We start from the raw sequence: 19,685 nt of genomic DNA, 5'->3' as shown, positions 1-19,685 counted from the left end.
TCCGACTCGGCCGTTTTTCACGAATATTTCGTAATTCCGAAGAATTTTCATTTCCCGCTCCTGTATCGAATCGCCGCGAGATAACGCGCGCGCGACTCGAAACGTCCAGTTTATCGTGCTTTAAAAATAGGACAGCGAAACGAGCATCTCGCTGTCCCTCGCGTTTCGTCGTTTTATCTCGTCCGTGCACTGCGCTGCATCCTCCACGATGGATCGGTATCGATGAATTACATAAACTGGGAATCGAGCCAATCGTCGCGAGCGAGAAATACTCGTGAAAATCGCCTAAGGGATCCTCGCGCGGTCGGCCGATAACGCGGTGGAATTGGAGAAAAACGAATGTCAATTGCTAGACATCGATTCGTAGCCGGAACCCGGAAGCGATGTGGCGCGTATCCGAGTACGATAAAGAACGGAGAGAGAGAGAAAAAGGGAAGCAGTTATCGAAACGATAGAAGCGTTCCAATGGCGTGGATGTCTTTGGAGTATCTGTGGGTGAAGGGAAAAAGCGGGAAATTCGCTGAATTTCGACACTACGGATGCTGTACATAAACACTTCTACGAAGAGCTACGCAATCGAAAACGATGGTGGCTGGCCGTGGTAAGAGATGTAATCCTGCGCGCAGAGAAAATAAGAAACCAGTTATCCATTGGCACTCGTGCATTCAACATGTTCCAAACGTTGTTCCTCTGCTCGGTTATTTCGGCGCTGCTGGTGTCCGGCGCCTCGGCGATCGACGGTGTGAAGGGCCATCGCGTTCACCATGATCGTCCGAACGCAGCCCTCAACAGCACCGTGCAGGCCGGCCTTTGCTACAAGAGGATACGGTGAGCGAAGACAAAGAGAAGCGGAGAATCCACTCGACGGATTATACTCCGCGTTAAACTCGCCGCGATGCAAATATACAAGCGTGACCTTTGACCCAGGTTATCGGTACAACGCGAGCACTCGTAAACTCTATATTTTTCTCTTCCAGCTACGCGGAGGCTTTGCAACTCAACTCCACGGGTCAATTCCCTCGTAATACCCTCCCCTCCACTCCGCAGGAAGGCACGGTAAATGCACATACACTTTGTCACTCACAGCGTTCCGAACAAGTACACGAACATGGGCGAAACGATGCAGGGTCTAAGTATCGCTCTAGAGATAAGCTTAACTCTCAAGGCTGTTCCATTATGGTTTCTGATCCTGAACGACCTTGCGAGATAAGTCGTTGAACTCGTTTCGGGAACGAGGTCAATCCTAAGCGCTGTCAAGTCATTTCGAGAGAGGGAAGAAATTTTCATATGTATGTTTCTCGGGTTTTCGTTAATAGAAAGGTGGATGGATCATGATTCTGGACTGCTGCGACGGCTACGAGAGGAACCCCACTTCCGGTGGCTGCGACGCCAACTGCGTCGAGGGTTGCCTCGGCGGGGAGTGCACAGCGCCGAACGTGTGCACCTGTTCGCCAGGCTGGGTCGCTCAGAAAGGCGTTTGCGTGCCGTACTGCGAGCAATCCTGTCAGAAAGACGCCTACTGCTTCTCCCCCAACGTGTGCACCTGCAAACTGGGCTTCGAGGAAGTGAACGGCGAGTGCAAGCCTATCTGTCCCGGTGGTTGCAGGAATGGCGAATGCGTGGCTCCGCGTGTCTGTAGATGCAGGGCGGGATACGTGATTCAACCTTCCCCCGAAACCAGCACAGGGATCGAGACCAAGGAATGCGTACCTGTCTGCGAAAATGGCTGTCGCAATGGAGAGTGCACTGCTCCTGGGGTGTGTACTTGTCGCGAAGGGTAAGTTGCTATGCGATACTTGGCGTTTCAAATACTCGCAGAGTGATAACTATACGAACGGTTGATCCTTTCAGATTCGTTAATCCCCTCGGTGACACAGAGTCCTGCATCCCCAACTGCCCTGCGGGTTGCATCAACGGCGAATGCGTGTCTCCAGGTGTCTGCCAATGTAACCCAGGCTTCGTCCTCGATGCGACCAATAAATGCGTCCCAGAGTGTCCTCAAGGTTGCGTGAATGGCGAATGCGTGGCCCCGAACGTTTGTAGATGTCAACCAGGATTCTCGCTCGATGCGACCAACAGATGCATGCCGGAATGTCCTCAAGGTTGCGCGAATGGCAGATGCGTCGCACCCAACACCTGCAGTTGTGAGCTAGGATTCACTCTGGACCCCACCAACAAGTGCGTCCCAGAGTGTGTAAAGGGTTGCATCAACGGCCAGTGCATCGCTCCAGAGGTGTGTCAATGTAAACCAGGCTTCACTCTCGATCCCACCAACAAGTGCGTTCCGGAATGCACGCAGGGTTGCGCGAACGGCGAATGCGTGGCACCCGGAATCTGCAGTTGCAATCCAGGCTACACGTTAGGAGACAACGACAGGTGTGTCCCAGATTGTCCGCAAGGCTGCAGCAATGGCGATTGCGTGGCTCCAGGCGTGTGCAACTGCAAATTAGGCTACACTCGCGACTCGAACGGCAGATGCGTTAGTATGAGACCGGAATCGAACGTCGCTGACTGTCAGTTCGACTGTGGTCCAAACGCCAGATGCGTCGGGCCGAACCAATGCGCTTGCAATCTAGGATTCAAGCTGGATCCAGACACCAGGAGATGCAAGCCGCTGTCAAACTCCTTCCAATGTAGAAACGGCTGCGGTATCCACGGTGTCTGCGTAGGTCCTGACATGTGTCTCTGCGACTACGGAATGGCCGTGGATCCTATCACCGGAAGGTGTCCCGATCCGGCAAACAGCCCACAGACTCAGCCACATTGCGAAAACGATTGCGGACCAAACGCCAGCTGCGTTGGCCCCAATCGTTGCGCCTGTAACACCGGATTCGTGGTCGATCCCGACCTCGGAAGGTGCATCCTCCAAACTGGCGAGCCTATCTGCGAGCTTCCCTGTCTGAACGGAGAGTGCACTGGTTTGAATCAGTGCACGTGCCATCGTGGCTACGCCATGAGTCCCAGCGACCTCACTCGAACGAGATGCATGCCTGTGTGCATCGGTGGATGTCACAATGGCGTCTGTACGGCGCCTAACTTGTGCATCTGCAAACCTGGCTACAGGAAATTTTCCCTTTCCCTCTTCGTCGTATGACGCTTTATCGTTGACATGTCCGGGCGCGAGCGAGCTGTGCATATTGAACTGTATGTCTGCGATTTACGTATGCGTGATGGCTGATAGCAGCGTCTCGATGGTCCCCATCGATCGCGTACAGCGTTCTTTAATCTTTGTACGATTGATTTGAAATAAAGAGGACATATACGGAAACAGCGCGACGAGCTTTTCAGAATTCCCAATGATTATTCGAGTAGAGATAGCGACGCTTAACATCCTGTTTCGCTTCTGATACTCGCAGGACATGGTTATATACGAGGACAGAGAGAAGCAGACGTCAGTAAAACACGATCTAGCGATCCATTGAGTCAGTTCAGTAGTACGTTCATTGATACCCTGCGAGACGCACCGCGATAAATCTGAAACATGACATTTCTCTACGTTCTGCTTCTCATTGTCTCTCTTAAGATAACCGAGACAACGATGTCCTCGTACGAGAAAGGTGTCTGCAGCGTGTTGGTCAGGTAAGTTGGTAAAAGTAAGAAGATTAAACGAAGATCGTTCCAATCCTTGTGAATTTCTCAGTTACAAAGAATCGAGGTACGTTCCCTATCAGGAGACCTATCAGACCAGGAAATGGGGAATCTTTTACAGAACGGAGAGTCGATGGAATTTCAAAAAGAAGGTAGGTCGTTAGAGTCATCGCGGAGAACGTTTATATCCGTTGCACGTTGAACCGATACATCGATCTTGCACCCTCGATCGAATTTTCCAGTATTACGTCACTTATCGTGCAGAGAAAAGGTGTTGCTACGGATACAAGCAAACGGTGAACGGCTGTGAGCCTATCTGCGATCCTCCTTGCTTGAATGGCCACTGTCTGATGCCCGGTCATTGCGCGTGCAACGAAGGCTACACCAAATCCATGCAAGACGTTTGCGAGCCGATTTGTTACAACTGCGTGAACGGAGAATGCGTGAAGCCAGATGTATGTCAGTGCGACGTGGGATACAAAATGAACGAGGACAACATCTGCGAAGCCGTCTGCGAGCAAAACTGCGAAGAGAAAAACGCGTACTGCTCCGCGCCGAACCAATGCACCTGCAAGCATAATTACAAGGCTGTGTATGATGTATGTAGTAAATCATTCGCGAGAAATCGATTAAATTGACAGTATGTAGCGCTTTGTCTGTATACATTTGAGGAAAAAGAATCGATCAGGTTACCCAGTTACTTTCTCATCGTGTACAGCTGAATGACAAAGGCCTATTCAACATCCAATGTTCATTTAACGTTGGTATAACTTCATCCTGTCTAATTCCATTCGCAGATCAACTCGGACACCGATCCTGAAATTTGCAAGCCGATCTGCATGTACGAATGCTCGAACGCGGAATGCACCGCGCCCAATATTTGCACCTGCAACGAGGGCTACCTGCCACATCCGCAAAATTCATTCGCTTGCGTACCCAAGTGCGAGTGCGAGTTTGGCATTTGCATAGCTCCGAACGTGTGTATCTGCAATCCTGGATACAAAATGAACGAGTATAACAACTGCGAGCCGATCTGCAGCGAGGAATGCGTGATGGGCAGTTGCATCGCGCCGGAAGTTTGCAGTTGCTACGATGGTTATGGGTTACTAGAGGACTCCAAGTACGTCTGTACACCTATCTGCGAGAGAGCTTGCCAGCACGGCAATTGTACGAAGCCCGGCGTTTGTACTTGTCACGATGGCTATCGGCAGACCGACGATGAAACAATGACGCACATCTGCACGCCATTTTGCGAAGAACCCTGCGAACCATACGGGATATGCACCGCACCCAACACCTGTATCTGTTTGAATGGTTACGAACTGGTCGATAAGAGTCAGAGAAACGTAAGTGGAAGAGGTGTATATCTATCAGAGATCTGACCAAGTCATGTTATATTAGCGTGTTACTCTTGTCTGATGCACCAAGTAGACACTTAGGCTACTCGAACGCGTGAAGAATAACAAACTTGACAGTCTCCCCCGCGCTCTCTTTTTATCCTAATCGCTTCTCCTCTAATCGGTACGACTATTGGTACTGACCTCACCCTCGAGAGATCCGACACTTTCACTGTTAAACGGTCACCATAGACCTGGCCTGTCTCAAGGCCTGGCTATAACAGTTTAGGCAAAGTGACGCTCTTTCTGTCAACCCCCTCTCGCGTCTAATAGCTTGAATCAAGCTACGGAAAACGTGACGTGAAACGATGCATGTTGTAGGATCCGCATTTCTTCTTCGGTGACTCGGTCTGCAAACCCATCTGCATGCAGGGCTGCGTGAACGGCTACTGCCGTTCACCGGGGGAATGCTACTGCCTCCCAGGCTACGAAACGTCCAGCTCAGGGCCCAACGTCTGCCAACCTTACTGCGAGACCACTTGCATCAATGGTCACTGCAGCGCTCCAAACACCTGCGAATGCGACCCAGGCTATCTACCTGCGACAGGCAATCCTGATGAATGTGTACCTTCCTGCGAGCATCCTTGTGAGAACGGTTACTGCAGCGCTCCCAACACGTGCACCTGTGACAACGGTTACCATCTGAACCCGGACAACTTGTTCGCGTGCGATCCTATGTGTACCGAAGAATGTCAATTTGGAACCTGTACTGCGCCCGATATGTGTACCTGTCATGATGGATACTCCTCGAGAAACGCGACCGTGTGCGAACCTGTCTGCTCGAAACCCTGTGTCAACGGCTTCTGCAGTGCTCCAGAGATCTGCAGCTGCAACTCGGGCTACAAACTGTCCGAGGACGATTCTAGCCACTGTAAACCTGTCTGCGCTCAGGACTGCGTCAATGGATTCTGCGTCGAGCCGAACAAATGCGAGTGTCAATCAGGCTACTGGTCACCTAACGACAATCCCGATATTTGTGACCCGATCTGCGAGTTAGGCTGCGCCCACGGACGCTGTAGTAATCCAAACGAGTGCGAGTGCAATGCCGGCTATCGATTATCGACGAGTAGATGGAACATTTGCGAGCCTGTCTGCGAGCAGCTCTGCGAGAACGGGTTTTGCAGTGCACCGAACAAGTGCAGTTGCAATCACGGTTTCAGACCGACGATGAAACAATGACGCACATCTGCACGCCATTTTGCGAAGAACCCTGCGAACCATACGGGATATGCACCGCACCCAACACCTGTATCTGTTTGAATGGTTACGAACTGGTCGATAAGAGTCAGAGAAACGTAAGTGGAAGAGGTGTATATCTATCAGAGATCTGACCAAGTCATGTTATATTAGCGTGTTACTCTTGTCTGATGCACCAAGTAGACACTTAGGCTACTCGAACGCGTGAAGAATAACAAACTTGACAGTCTCCCCCGCGCTCTCTTTTTATCCTAATCGCTTCTCCTCTAATCGGTACGACTATTGGTACTGACCTCACCCTCGAGAGATCCGACACTTTCACTGTTAAACGGTCACCATAGACCTGGCCTGTCTCAAGGCCTGGCTATAACAGTTTAGGCAAAGTGACGCTCTTTCTGTCAACCCCCTCTCGCGTCTAATAGCTTGAATCAAGCTACGGAAAACGTGACGTGAAACGATGCATGTTGTAGGATCCGCATTTCTTCTTCGGTGACTCGGTCTGCAAACCCATCTGCATGCAGGGCTGCGTGAACGGCTACTGCCGTTCACCGGGGGAATGCTACTGCCTCCCAGGCTACGAAACGTCCAGCTCAGGGCCCAACGTCTGCCAACCTTACTGCGAGACCACTTGCATCAATGGTCACTGCAGCGCTCCAAACACCTGCGAATGCGACCCAGGCTATCTACCTGCGACAGGCAATCCTGATGAATGTGTACCTTCCTGCGAGCATCCTTGTGAGAACGGTTACTGCAGCGCTCCCAACACGTGCACCTGTGACAACGGTTACCATCTGAACCCGGACAACTTGTTCGCGTGCGATCCTATGTGTACCGAAGAATGTCAATTTGGAACCTGTACTGCGCCCGATATGTGTACCTGTCATGATGGATACTCCTCGAGAAACGCGACCGTGTGCGAACCTGTCTGCTCGAAACCCTGTGTCAACGGCTTCTGCAGTGCTCCAGAGATCTGCAGCTGCAACTCGGGCTACAAACTGTCCGAGGACGATTCTAGCCACTGTAAACCTGTCTGCGCTCAGGACTGCGTCAATGGATTCTGCGTCGAGCCGAACAAATGCGAGTGTCAATCAGGCTACTGGTCACCTAACGACAATCCCGATATTTGTGACCCGATCTGCGAGTTAGGCTGCGCCCACGGACGCTGTAGTAATCCAAACGAGTGCGAGTGCAATGCCGGCTATCGATTATCGACGAGTAGATGGAACATTTGCGAGCCTGTCTGCGAGCAGCTCTGCGAGAACGGGTTTTGCAGTGCACCGAACAAGTGCAGTTGCAATCACGGTTACACTCCGTCGCAGAGCTCCCCGAACGTTTGTGATCCCGTATGCAGCAAATCGTGCAGTGACAATGGGATCTGCTCTGCACCAGACGTCTGCGTGTGCAAGGAAGGTTACAAATCGATGGAAAACGTAGCTGCGTTCGACTGTGAGCCTATCTGCGAATTCGACTGCGGGAATGGTACTTGCACGTTTCCAAACGAGTGCACCTGTTACACTGGCTACGCGAAAGATGGAGAGGGTAGCTGTGTACCCTTCTGCGAGTCCTGCGACAATGGGACCTGCGTGGAGCCAGGGGTCTGCGAGTGTAACGATGGTTTCGTCTCGGTCCCACGTGGAAATGAAAGCTTCTGTAAACCGTACTGCGAAAATTGCACCAATGGAGAGTGCGTAGCACCCGGTAACTGCCAATGCAATGTTGGCTACGTGAAAGAGGATAATGGTAATGCCATTGAAGGCAGCGACTGCGTCAGCGCGTGTAAGGATGGTTGCCACCACCGTGGAGTTTGCGATGTCGAGGACAGGATGTGCAGTTGTTATTACGGATGGAGCGGGATGTCCTGCGAGGAAGCACAATTTTGTGTCGCGAAGATAGACAACAGGATCGATCGTTTAAACATGTAAATATCGAGGATCCCGTAGGTTCGTATCACCGTGCATTCCTGTAACTTTCCTCTTGCAGATCTATCCGCTACGACATGAACGACGAGATTGGTTACGTGATCGCAAACAGCCCCCTGTGTCACCACGATTGTGTGGACGATGTCAATAACGAAACGTTTTGCTTCGGAAGACTTAGGATGGACAACGAGGAAAATGACACGATCACCTGTCTTATCGGCACAGGTATGGAGTTAGTACTAACAAGGAAGGTTTCCGAGCTGTTCGATTCTATATACGAAATTCCTTTATCTCGTGTTGACAGGTCCCTATTTTATTAATCGAATGACAGCCGAAAATAAATTTCTAAGCGGTTAATACTCGTAAAAATATTTGACCCACGTGATTTCTTTTTTTTCTTTTTTTTTTGAAAATTGTCCATATGTGGGCGATGAAAATAAGCGAATTAATTAGTTATAAAATATCAATTTTGATTTTTCCTACGCCGAATAGTTTGTCCACTTATTGTCCACTTGAAGGGCCATTTACAGGTAAAAGGAAATCTTGGTGAAAAATTCTTTCGTAAATTTGATCGAAATCGATCATGCGATCGTATCAACATTTGCAAAACCTTCCTTGTACGTATACGAAAGAAGATCTCGATACGTGGAGTCACGATTTTTCATGCGTTTTCGTAGATTCTAAATGCCATCGAGTGTATGCGGGACACGTGCTAGATCTAAATTACAGTACAATGGCTGGAATCGGGGGTGCTACGACGATCATAGCCGGTACCTCTGCTGTGATCTACGCACTGGCGCGAAAAGGAAGAAAGAGGAGATATTCGCCGGGTAATTGATATTTCGTTGCACGAAAAAGTCTAAAACGTCGCGAAAATTGACACGTCGAACGTTTACAAACGCAGATAGCGAGTCAGTCACGTCGATGCAGGGACAAACATACACAGATAGCGAGTCAGTCACGTCGATGCAGGGACACACCATGCTGCTATCCGAGGAGGACAACAACCTCTAACTGGAAGACAAGCCTCGTCCATGGTTTCTGCGTTGAATTATAATAAATTATCGTCGTTGTAATATTAAATAAAAAGGAAATCCAGAAAACCGGCTATATATACACACTCGTTTCCGCACAACCGTATCCGCCAATCGAAATTCTATTTGGCTGCCTTGACGTGACTTTCTAGAGAAAAAACTATCGGACCTCTAACGATATCGAGCATCCTGTCTCGTGTAGATAACGCGATATACGAGGCTGCAAGGAGATAAATAAACGAAAGCTGATATATATACTACGACAGTCCGTGGAGAGCATCAATTCGAGCTGTAGAATACTGAATCGTTTGTACGGACGAGCGGACGGAAAATATGAGAATTGTTGGCAGTATCGTCTTCATAAACACGATCCTAGTGATGGAAGTACTGCTGTTGGGGACCAACGAAGACGGATCAGTTTGCAGCGTGGTCGTGAGGTAACTTAGGAACGTGTTCTCGCGTGTCGAGGATTGCACGGTGAAACGAAAAATAACCCTACTGTTTCAGCCGAAGGGAGTCGCGATACGTGCCGTACAGAGAACGGTACAAGGACATATACTGGAACTTCGAAATAGTAAAGACCAGGTTCAACTACAGGATCGAAGTAAGAAACAACAGATGTTCGAGATGACAGTAAAGTAACGCAATCTTAGACTCTGGTCGTTTGAACCAAGCCGACGGTTCATTCCGCCAAGTGCAACGATGATAGCAATCGAGTTTCGCGTAATTTGACACCTGCTTTAACTCCCGGGTTGCGTTACTTTCTTGCCGTTTCACGTTCGTACATACCACCCTCACGAATCTCCAATTGTAGCACTTCATCGTCACGGAAACGGAGAAGAGATGCTGCGTCGGCTACAAGGCGCAGAACGGCATCTGCGTACCAATGTGTTCGGATCAGTGCGAGAACGGGAAATGCACGAAACCGAACACGTGCGAATGCGACGAAGGATATCAACCGTCGAGTGACCCGGCGAAGAAGGCACACGTCTGCGAACCAGTGTGCAAGGGCTATTGCCAGAACGGTGTTTGCATATTACCCGATATGTGCGTATGCAACCCCGGCTACCAGACCGAGAATTACCTCCACTGTCGGCCAATTTGCCACGAGGACTGCGAGAAACGTAACGCGTACTGCGCGAGAGCGAACCAATGCGTGTGCAAACCAGGCTATCAGTCGGACGACTCCAATGCCGAGGACAGCAATCGCACCCTGTGCACGCCGATCTGTGGAACGCGATGCGTGAACGGAAAGTGCACGGCGCCGGACGTTTGTACCTGTCACGATGGCTACAAACCGAGCAGCGACGAGACGATGAAGCACGTGTGCGAGCCATTTTGCGAGAAACCCTGCGTGAACGGCTCCTGCACAGCGCCTGGAGTATGCAACTGCACCGACGGCTACTGGCTGAACGGGACCAAGGAGGAACAAGCGTGCGTGCCATTTTGTCGAGTCCCGTGCGAGCCTCATGGCCGCTGCGTGGCACCCGACACCTGCAGTTGCTTCCACGGCTATCGAACGATCGACACCAGTGTCAAAGAGAACGAAGTGAGTGACGCTGTAAGCTTCCAACTCGTGCTTTACTATCTGTACTCCGTTCAACGTGAATTCCCTGGGAATATAAACAAACGGTCACGTGATTGACGCTACCGACGTATATAAGTGGCTATTGAATGTCAATGCCCAGGTTGGACTTTTAGAAGGCCTAAGTAGGGCTCCTGCTTACAAGGCAAGCAAAATTTTCCTCGAAATACTCGATCTAGTGTTGCGTCCGAACCTTCTACGTTCACCCTCAAAGACCCCTAGGTTCATCCCTAGACTCGGTCCTTCGGTCTTTGAGAGTGAATGTAGAAAATAGGCATATGAAGTTCGGGTTTCTCGATGGAATGAATTCGGGATAATTGTCTGTTCGTCTATTGAGGATTTTCACATTGAGGCTAGATGTCCGCCAGTCGTGTGACGCTGATAATAAACGAATAAACCGAATTGAATACCCGAATCAGCTCGGACTCTGATACAATGTTTCGGTCCTAGTCTGATCGAGCGTTGCTCACGTGCAGCTGTTCGTATTTCCTATGGATTCTCGTTGAACGAAGTAAGTACAAGACACAGGGGTGGTTTCTAAGATTCTTCGTAAACCTACGTAGATACCCAGCAACGTCACGGACGAGCACGCGTCAGCCTGTGAGCCAGTCTGCGAGCAGAGTTGCGCGAATGGCAGATGCACGGAGCCTAACGTTTGCACCTGCGACGAGGGCTACGTGAAAGATGCGAAAGGTTCGTGCAAACCGTCCTGCTCTTCCTGCGTCAACGGAACTTGCATCGCGCCGATGAAATGCCAGTGTCTGCAGGGTTTCGTCCAGTCGAACGAGTCCGTCTGTGCGCCATACTGTGAAAATGGCTGTGAAAATGGAGAGTGCGTGGCACCGAACGATTGCCGGTGCCTCACCGGGTTCCAAATGAATCGAAGCAACAGTACCTGCGTTAAATCCTGCACACGCGCGTGCAAAGGCCACGGGATCTGCGTGGAGGACGAGAAACCCTGCGAATGTTCTTACGGATGGACAGGCTGGGACTGCGATCAACCCACTGTGTGCATTCTGTTGATAGACGTCGATGACAAAAGTCTGGCTGGGTAAGTACGTCGACGATGCCCGGAATGTTAAAGATCCTCATGGAGTAATATTCCGCAGACTCACGGTCCATAACGAGACGAACAGCACGCTAATCGATGCCAAACGTTACACGCCGTACTGCTATCAGTGCAAGGAGACGGTTGACAATACGAGTTTCTGCTTCTCCATAAGTTCCGACGACAGTCCATCGACGATTGGCTGCTTCGTCGAGACAGGTATGGGTGTTTTTAATACAACTACGAAGGCCGTCACGTGTATCGGGTAATTCCGTCTCATTTCCAGAGTCGCCGTGCTATCTGATGTATCACAGCAGCACCGACGCAGTGTCCAGGATGGCCGGGACATTAGCAGCCGTGACGATTTTAATAATGGCGGCCGCCACCGCAGCGACGTACTTCGTAATCCGCAGACACCAGAAGTGTAAGCCACGCGGAGCTATTGAAAGAAAAGTCACGTGATACTCATGGGAAATTATGTAAGATACCGCGTCTCGAAAATATATAGAAAATGGCCGGAAACTCGGTGCGAGATAAACTTGGCGCCACATTTCCGTTCTCAGCTGTCGCTATTCGAACGATAAAACTGCTAGCTTTACGTTAACGATAAACAACGCGATTTCATCGTACAATTTCCTACGCAATGTGCCACGCGCGATTATCGGGGATACGAAGCTATCGAGAACAAAGCTGTATCATCGCGACTTTTCTTTATTTCGCTGAGGAACGAGATCGAAGCAGAGACTAAACGAGACGCCATCTCTTTTCACAGCTATCGCGCAGTCCGCGCTGTTCCAGGGGTCTGTGGCGAACGAGTCCCTCATCTCTAACGAGGATGGACACGTAACGTCGTGCACGTTGAATTTACACGTGCAGAACGAGAACGAGCTGGAATGACGAGGCCCTGTCGATACCGAGACTGGGCTGTTCTTCCGTCGCACTTTCGGGGGTTAACGAGGTGCACGATACTCCATCATCTCGAGAAGCGAATCCTCTAGATGAGCATCGATACTCTATACTTTGTATAAAATATACCGAAAGATTTTACAACTATACTTCTCGAAGTATCCTAGAATAGAAGCCAAACGACTACTCCCGGCGCGACTCGCGGACCTCCATTACCCCTTCCACGCAGCCACGACGTGACGAAATCAACGTAGAACCATTTTCCCAATCTGACATTCCATCCCTCGCGAAAACTACCCCCGAGCGAGAAGCAGAACCGTCTCGATGTACATACGCGCGGATGTGGAGGTGAGAAAGCACGAAGGAAGAAACGATCCGTCCCTTCCAGATGCATCGAGAAGGTCCACCCGTAGAACCGAGGGCGAATAACAATGGCGAAAACTAGCCGGAACGGGGCACTCCGGACTGGAGCCGTAGATCGGCTGACGCGATCGCATACGCGTAATTCGGATCGGGTTGGTTTCAAGGTAGCCGGCTGGAAAGGTAACAAAGCAATAATCCTTCACCCCCTGGTGGCTGGAGGTTGGGCAACGAGAGGACGGAGCAGCCCTGATCTCGATCGACGCGGCACGAAGGGAGGAAAAGGAAGGGGTCAACGGGTGGCATCGCGCAGCTGCAGTGGCGGTGGTCGACCGGCTAACGGAAGGAAGGCGTCAGTGAACGGGGGAGCACGGAACGGAGAACGCGGTGGTACTCTGCCGACAGTGAGACAGTCGCCGTTGGCCGTGCTACTGGCTACGAGTCAGGCCACCGCCGCGTGTACAAAATCGTCGCAGTGGTGGAGAGGCGAGCTGGTGCGGTGGCCACGGTGTTTTACGGACGGCTCCACGCGATATAAGGCGCTTGTCAGAGGCATCGTGGGCGAGAGGGCGTGCAGGAGGGCGGGAGGGGGGGAGGACAGGCGACGGGGAAGGATGTCGATGCGCCGCCGGTGGTCGGTTTCGGGGGTTGACTCGCGCCGCGGGGGCGATGAGCGCACTTCCCTCCGCCCTGAGACTGACCTGCTGCCGTTCCTGGCTCCTGCTGATCTGCCTCGTCTTCCTGGTGTCCGGCTGCAGCTGCGACACGCGCCCGGATCGCCTGACCCGCGAACTACTGGCAGGTGATGACGTGCGCGGCTCCAGCTACGACGACGACGACGCCGACGACGACGTCTATGACGACCGGGACTACCTCGAGGAGAACATCACTGCGGGTGAGTGTTGCGCTGATCCCGTGGACCACGAGATGGATACTGGCTCAGCTGAAACCGAGGAGGCTTGGACTCCGATGGACGCCGTTGATCGTACGCCCGGTGAGACTAACGGTGACAATGGTGGTAGAAGGATTCGGGTTAGTTGCGAGTATATTGGGACCAGAGGTGTGGTGCAGCTAGGCGGAAGAGGTGGAGCAAGTGGAACGGAGGAGGTGTGCAGTAGGTTCGAGTAGAATGTACCCGAGTAACGGGGACAAGTGAAGGGTTGGGGATGTTTCCGATGGATAGAGTATAGGAACGTGGATTCGTCGTATCGGATCAGATAGATTGTCGTACCAGTCGGAGGATCGAGGAAATTTCGTATCGAATTTAGAATTTGCGTCCTGGATCGATACGCTCCTCATCGAGTAATCGTTATGTTATTCTCTCGCGAAACAAGGACGATCGAAGAAACGCGTGTGCCTCGAGATTCTTGCCTCGCCTTCCTCGCGCCTGCTCGATACGAGCGTGCAAACACTCCGCTCCAGAATCTTCAGCTAGGAAGCAAACACTTGTTACCGTCATTGTTATCGTCATCTAGACGTTTCACCTTTGTCGGACGATAAGTAGTCCTCGTCTAGCTCATTAAATCCAACGAGCAGGCAGAGATAAATGTTACGAAACGCTACATAGCCCAATAGGATATTCTCTCTCTCTCTCTCTCTCTCTCTCTCTCTCTCTCTCTCTCTCTCTCTCTCTCTCTCGACCTTTATCCCGTCTCGTTGAATTTTCCCGTCTCGTACGAAATTTCCTCGCACCCACGAGCAATTCCAATCCCAACGTCGTCACGATGTAATCGTTATTCGTGCGGGATCGAGGTCGAATAAATTCCAGGGAAATAAAAACAAATATTACGCGTCGAAATTCGCGAGTGCGCCTGCGCTCACGTACACGGGAGAGAAGCTCGTCCTTCTTGATTTTCGCGCCAACCACGCTGCCGGTATTGATTTTAATGGATGCTGCAAGCTCTCGCTGCCTGCATGTGGGAGTTTGCACACCGCCTGCAGCTGCGTGAGATTTCAAAGAGATCTCTATTTCTCCCTCTTCCCGGCCCTTCTCCCCGTCACCCCGCGTACACAACGTCGACAAGGAGGAAAACGAGAACGAGAAAAAGGTTAAAGAAGAGAATATCGTGCGTCATTCACCCCTGTTTCCTTGCCTACCCATTCACCGGAAAGCTTCACCGCTCTCTCTCTCTCTCTCTCTCTCTCTCTCTGGAGGAGCTCGATGAGCCCGAGCCGAGAAACATCGGCGAATCGCAGCCTAATGATCGCGCCGTGAACTTCCTGAATCAGGTCAAAAAGCATAATTCTGCGTGCTCTATTATTCACGTGACGCAGCCCCTGCACGACCACCACCCATTCATCCGCAGTTCGAACGATCGATCGATCAGTGCTACACGAGTTCCGGACTTAACGCCTGAACCCTACTTCCAGGCGAACGCTCGTGCACAAGATGTTCCTCGTCGCACGAGCAGCCGACCTCGCTGGAAGGTTAATTAGGGTACAAGGGAAGGACGTGACACACTGTCGCGGTTCTGTGTACGTTCCTGAACGTTTGCCAACGAATCTGTTCGCCGTCAGGGTCCCTCCTCGAATGTGGCCCACACGCCATGAGACGTTTAATAACGATATAACGCGATAATTAAGGGGAAATCGATAGTTGTCTGGCTCGATGCCCGAGCCATGTAACCAGATGCAAATGGCGCAATTATCTCGCGGAAACTTGGCCTTGTTAATTTCCCACGGACGGACGAAAACAGGTTCGACTATCGGCTCGATAAAACTGTTTAACCCGATTTATCTGTCTGATAAAACTGCCCACCTTGGCTGGACATGGCCGAGGGGACAGCTCGATGTCTCGCGCGTAACGTCATTGGAAAATCGACGAAGCGAGAACGACGCGGTCTCGACGTCGTCTACAAAGGCCTACCAGATATCAAACATCTTTTGATGCGAGAAAGTGGCCTGGATAGAGTGTGTAACAATGCTTCTTTGCTTCATTAATCGTTCAGAATGTATGCGCATTCGTGGCTCGACAAACAGACGCCCGTGACAACGGGCCGTTGCTGCACGTCAAAGGGAGGACAAAGACGTGTATCGAGGCGAGGGAATAACAGTTGAAAGAGAGCGATGCCTTTATCGAAGAGCCAAGTATCCAGCGACAATAGTGAGAATAACCGAGAGAGCAACCCTCGAGTGGGATCCGTTCGCGAAAATATTTCGATACGAACTTTTCCTTCGATAAACTGTCCGGTACTTTCCCACGTCTCTGCAAGAGGGATACGTGTTCCATTTTTCAATCTCTCCACGAGCAAATCCGTGTCGATGCGGTTTTACGAGCTACATTCGTATTTTCGAGACATCAGTTTCTAAATTCTCCAATTCCTCGCCGCTTTTTCGAAATAATTTTGCAAATTGTTCCTACAATAAATTACTCGATTCTCAGAAGTGGTTTAGGAAACAGTTGGTAATCAATGGTGACCTATTGGGACCGGAAAGATTTTTAGTCAGGTCGCAAAGAGGTCCCACCCACGATTGCGGAGCCATCGTTTAAGCGGTTTAAAATTTTTAGATAATAATATTGGAATTTCCACGATAACGTGGTAAAATAAGTGGTTAATCGAAGTTAAACGATACGCGTGAAGAATGGTGATTAATGAAATTCCGAAGGATAGATGGGTAAGCCAGGTGGAACAATGGTGCTGCTAGAGGGGACAGCCTACATATTTCATCTACTATCGAGAAACGTCATAGATAATCTAGCATGCTATCGATCTTGCCTGTTTTCAGCAAAGGGGCAGTACCTGGGCTCGCCGTGCGATGTCTCGTGCAATCCGGAACTGCAGCACGTGTTCTGCGACACGGTCACTGGTTTCTGCGTGTGCGAGAAGTTCTATCCAGTTCGTCTTGGGCCTAGCAAAGGATGTGCCAAACGTACGTAGCCCGTTTTACACACGGATTCCGCGGTATTTCCCCGTTCAAGTAGGTCGTTCCGATAGCGAGAACTACGCGATAACGCGGACAAGCGAAGCGGAGAAAATAAATGTCCACCGGACGATTGTTCTGTCCGACGTGAAAGAACGTTTCAGGCGTTGCGTCGATTTCATCGGCTATACTCGGGAACACGCTGCAACTGCCAACGCCTAACTCTGACGCGTATTCCATCGAGCTGCGCGTAATATCAATTGCTCGTCTATTCGTAGCTCGTTCCCATTTTTCGTGCTTTTATCCAACGTCCCTCGGATCTATCGCGAACTAGAGCAACGTACAGCGGTTCGCGTCTATCGAAGCGTCTATCGAAAATCGACAGTCCAGTCTCGCGAATCGAGAGCGAGCATAGAAAACAGCCGAGAACTAAACGAGCAACCGGTTTTTCAGCTAAAAGACTCGGGGAGCAATGTTTCTATCGCGCGACTTGCACTTTTGCGGATCAGCACTCGACCTGCATCCAGGTGCAACACAATGCCGTGTGCGACTGCGAGGAAGGCTACCATAGGGTCGCCCTGTCCAGGCCAAGCAAGAAGGTGTTCTGCGCCGAAGGTACACCGTGCCAACTTATTGTCAGTCTCTTCGAAACACCGCTGAAATCCAATCGTATTCCAGTCCGCATGCATGAGACACCCCCGATCCATGACCTCCGTACACTCCAGTCTGTTTCCTTTAAAACGCTAGAATCGGGAATATAGACCGATCGCGTGCAAGCTGGTCTTTACCAACGTTTGTACACCTTGAGAGTACCTGAGCATCGAACTGAAGCGTTGCATCGTAATCTGTTGGCAGATCTGGGGCTGATAACGACGAATATTCCGACCCTGCTCTGCATAGCATCGGGAATAGCGGTATTCACGGCGATGATATGCTTCGTGCTCAAGTTATTCAGTCGTGCGAGATACTCAAGGCCACGGCACTATGCCAACGCCAATCACGCACCGCCCATGTTGTTCTCCAGCAACACGGGTGAGTACTCGCCTAAACGATCGTGATACGTAATAATCGACACTCGAGCAAACCGATTTCGCTGGAACGCGGCACCGATTCGCATCGATCCTCGAAACGATGCCTGTAATCATCGCGAGCGTACACTCGCAAACACTACACACCCTATATTCCATTAAGAAGCTACTCTCTAGCCGGCTGCGAAATCAATAACGTCTAAGTATCGATGAAGAACTTCGTCCCCTTCCGAAGACGTCTATTTTCGTTTCACCCTATTTCGCTCGACGGGGCCTTGAGGGGAATCCTAGAACGCGAGCAACTCTAACGATCGCTTAGATCAGTGCTGTCCACGGGTGAAGCCCGTGTTGCACGGCATTTTCGCTTCGCTCCAACGACCCTAGTATTTTATTAACCATACGTAGACGATAAAACGATACCTATCGATCGAAACTCTCAGGAGCTCTCGAACTCGAACCACACTGGACGTAAGCTAGCCCCGTTCTGTTCTAAGTTGCACAGATCGTCGACACGTGTGTCGCATATGCAGGAAGATCGAAATTCCTCGAAATGTCTCGTACCTTGAGAGAAGAAGATGGAGTAATCGAAACGATCCAACAGGTATCCCACTGACGCTTCACGGTGGACGACCGTCATCGCGTTCCAGTCAGAGGAGCAGCACCGGAGGACCGTTGAGCTACGCGTTCTCCAGGAGGCCTAGCAGCGGTGGTAGCCGTGGTCCACTGGTATCATCGTCGAGAGCAGGTGCGGCACGTGCCGCCGCCATCTTGCTTATATCGCGTAACCTGCAGACGACCAATGGCGGGAACAAGCATCGACGTACCCTTAGCGACGTTGCTGAGGGATCGTCCGACGGCCTCGGTAGACGATCAACGATCTCTTTCTAACTCTTTCGTTTTCTGTCTTCTATTCTCTCTGTTTCTGTCCGCATCTCTCACATCTCTGTACATCACCTGTGTGTCCGTTGTTACTCCCTTTCTATTTCTACTTTACTTCTTCTTCCTCTTCTTCTTCTTCTTCTTCTTCCTCTTCTTCTTCTACTTCTACTTCTACTTCTACTTCTACTTCTACTTCTTCTTCTTTTTCTTCTTCTTCTTCTTCTTCTTCTTCTTCTTCTTCGACTCGTTCGAATGTCCCGTTCGAATCGCCCCGTCCTTCTTTCTTCTTTCGTCATTCGTTTCTATTAGCAGAGTGGTTCGTGGGATTTGACGTAGACGACGAAACGCGAGTCGAACGCTTGGAAATAGGAGGATCGAGTCGAGCTGTTGTAGCTTTGGACTCGTGGCTGGCTACGTCAAACCACGGCAACCACTTCCCGTACTTATTCTACTTCGTTTCGTCCGTTTTCTATGGTTCCATCGTTAATATTATTTCTCTCCCTTCTTACGAACTTTTCTCACGTTCTGTCCTGCACAAGTCGCCTCTCGAGCGGGCGGCACCGATGACGAAGAAGAAGATGGTGGTGGTGCTTTGAGTCGTGCCATACCGTTGTCGCTGTTGTGTCGTAGTCGTTGTTATTGATATTTAGCACCCCCTATTCCAGCCCCCGGTGTTGCGTTTCCTGGATTTCTTTATTCGTCGTAGGCATGTGTCGGCTCCCACGCGACGATCTTTGATATACACCGAGAGAAGCAGTCGATATCTACGAAGCTTGGAGAAACGAGGGAAACGCAAAGCTCCGTTCACGTTTATCCTCCCGGACACGAACAGCCCACCCTTCTTTCTCTGTTGTCTTCCCACGGTTAGAATGTTGTTTCTTCC

The 19,685-nt window shown here is 50.7% G+C and overlaps 3 protein-coding genes across 5 annotated transcripts in view; all 3 read left to right on the top strand.

Annotated features, from left to right (window-relative positions):
• Positions 1-641: 641 nt before the first annotated feature.
• On the top strand, positions 642-6,004 carry LOC108554260 (fibrillin-2). The gene is made up of 10 exons (XM_017909466.1): positions 642-828; positions 978-1,056; positions 1,317-1,777; positions 1,852-3,088; positions 3,479-3,579; positions 3,641-3,740; positions 3,831-4,187; positions 4,386-4,934; positions 5,307-5,917; positions 5,983-6,004. Exons 1-10 carry the CDS (start codon positions 671-673, stop codon positions 6,002-6,004), a joined length of 3,675 nt encoding a protein of 1,224 aa, XP_017764955.1. The 5' UTR covers positions 642-670.
• Positions 6,005-6,147: 143 nt separating this feature from the next.
• Positions 6,148-12,665, top strand: LOC108554259 (uncharacterized). The gene is made up of 12 exons (XM_017909463.1): positions 6,148-6,280; positions 6,653-8,100; positions 8,163-8,326; positions 8,779-8,931; positions 9,006-9,112; positions 9,457-9,572; positions 9,643-9,739; positions 9,950-10,684; positions 11,284-11,771; positions 11,830-11,987; positions 12,055-12,192; positions 12,541-12,665. The coding sequence occupies exons 1-12, from the start codon at positions 6,161-6,163 to the stop codon at positions 12,663-12,665; spliced, it is 3,849 nt and encodes a 1,282-aa protein (XP_017764952.1). The 5' UTR covers positions 6,148-6,160.
• A 745-nt stretch (positions 12,666-13,410) lies between these two features.
• Positions 13,411-19,685, top strand: part of LOC108554293 (uncharacterized) — a 12,326-nt gene continuing 6,051 nt past the window's right edge. For 2 of the 3 annotated variants that reach the window (XM_017909510.1, XM_017909509.1), the window contains exons 1-5: positions 13,411-13,929; positions 16,761-16,904; positions 17,349-17,510; positions 17,751-17,927; positions 18,525-18,785. In XM_017909510.1, the coding sequence (XP_017764999.1) occupies positions 13,704-13,929; positions 16,761-16,904; positions 17,349-17,510; positions 17,751-17,927; positions 18,525-18,785 (970 nt within the window). In that variant the 5' untranslated portion in view covers positions 13,411-13,703. The remainder of the gene's footprint in view (positions 13,930-16,760; positions 16,905-17,348; positions 17,511-17,750; positions 17,928-18,524; positions 18,786-19,685) is intronic. The other variant, XM_017909511.1, reaches the window with a different exon arrangement.

Source organism: Eufriesea mexicana, unplaced genomic scaffold, assembly GCF_001483705.2.
Source record: "Eufriesea mexicana isolate 0111107269 unplaced genomic scaffold, ASM148370v2 scaffold18152, whole genome shotgun sequence".
Classification (NCBI taxonomy): domain Eukaryota; kingdom Metazoa; phylum Arthropoda; class Insecta; order Hymenoptera; family Apidae; genus Eufriesea; species Eufriesea mexicana.
Note: the sequence above shows the minus strand (reverse complement) of the source record. Positions and strands in the feature narration are given on the sequence as shown.

Coding starts and splice junctions, on each gene's coding strand:
- LOC108554260 (XM_017909466.1), top strand. CDS start 671: ATGTTCCAAACGTTGTTCCTCTGCTCGGTTATTTCGGCGCTGCTGGTG. Junction 3,580..3,640: donor GTCTGCAGCGTGTTGGTCAG/GTAAGTTGGTAA, acceptor TGAATTTCTCAG/TTACAAAGAATCGAGGTACG. Junction 4,935..5,306: donor TCGATAAGAGTCAGAGAAAC/GTAAGTGGAAGA, acceptor TGCATGTTGTAG/GATCCGCATTTCTTCTTCGG.
- LOC108554259 (XM_017909463.1), top strand. CDS start 6,161: ATGACGCACATCTGCACGCCATTTTGCGAAGAACCCTGCGAACCATAC. Junction 6,281..6,652: donor TCGATAAGAGTCAGAGAAAC/GTAAGTGGAAGA, acceptor TGCATGTTGTAG/GATCCGCATTTCTTCTTCGG. Junction 11,772..11,829: donor GATGACAAAAGTCTGGCTGG/GTAAGTACGTCG, acceptor AATATTCCGCAG/ACTCACGGTCCATAACGAGA.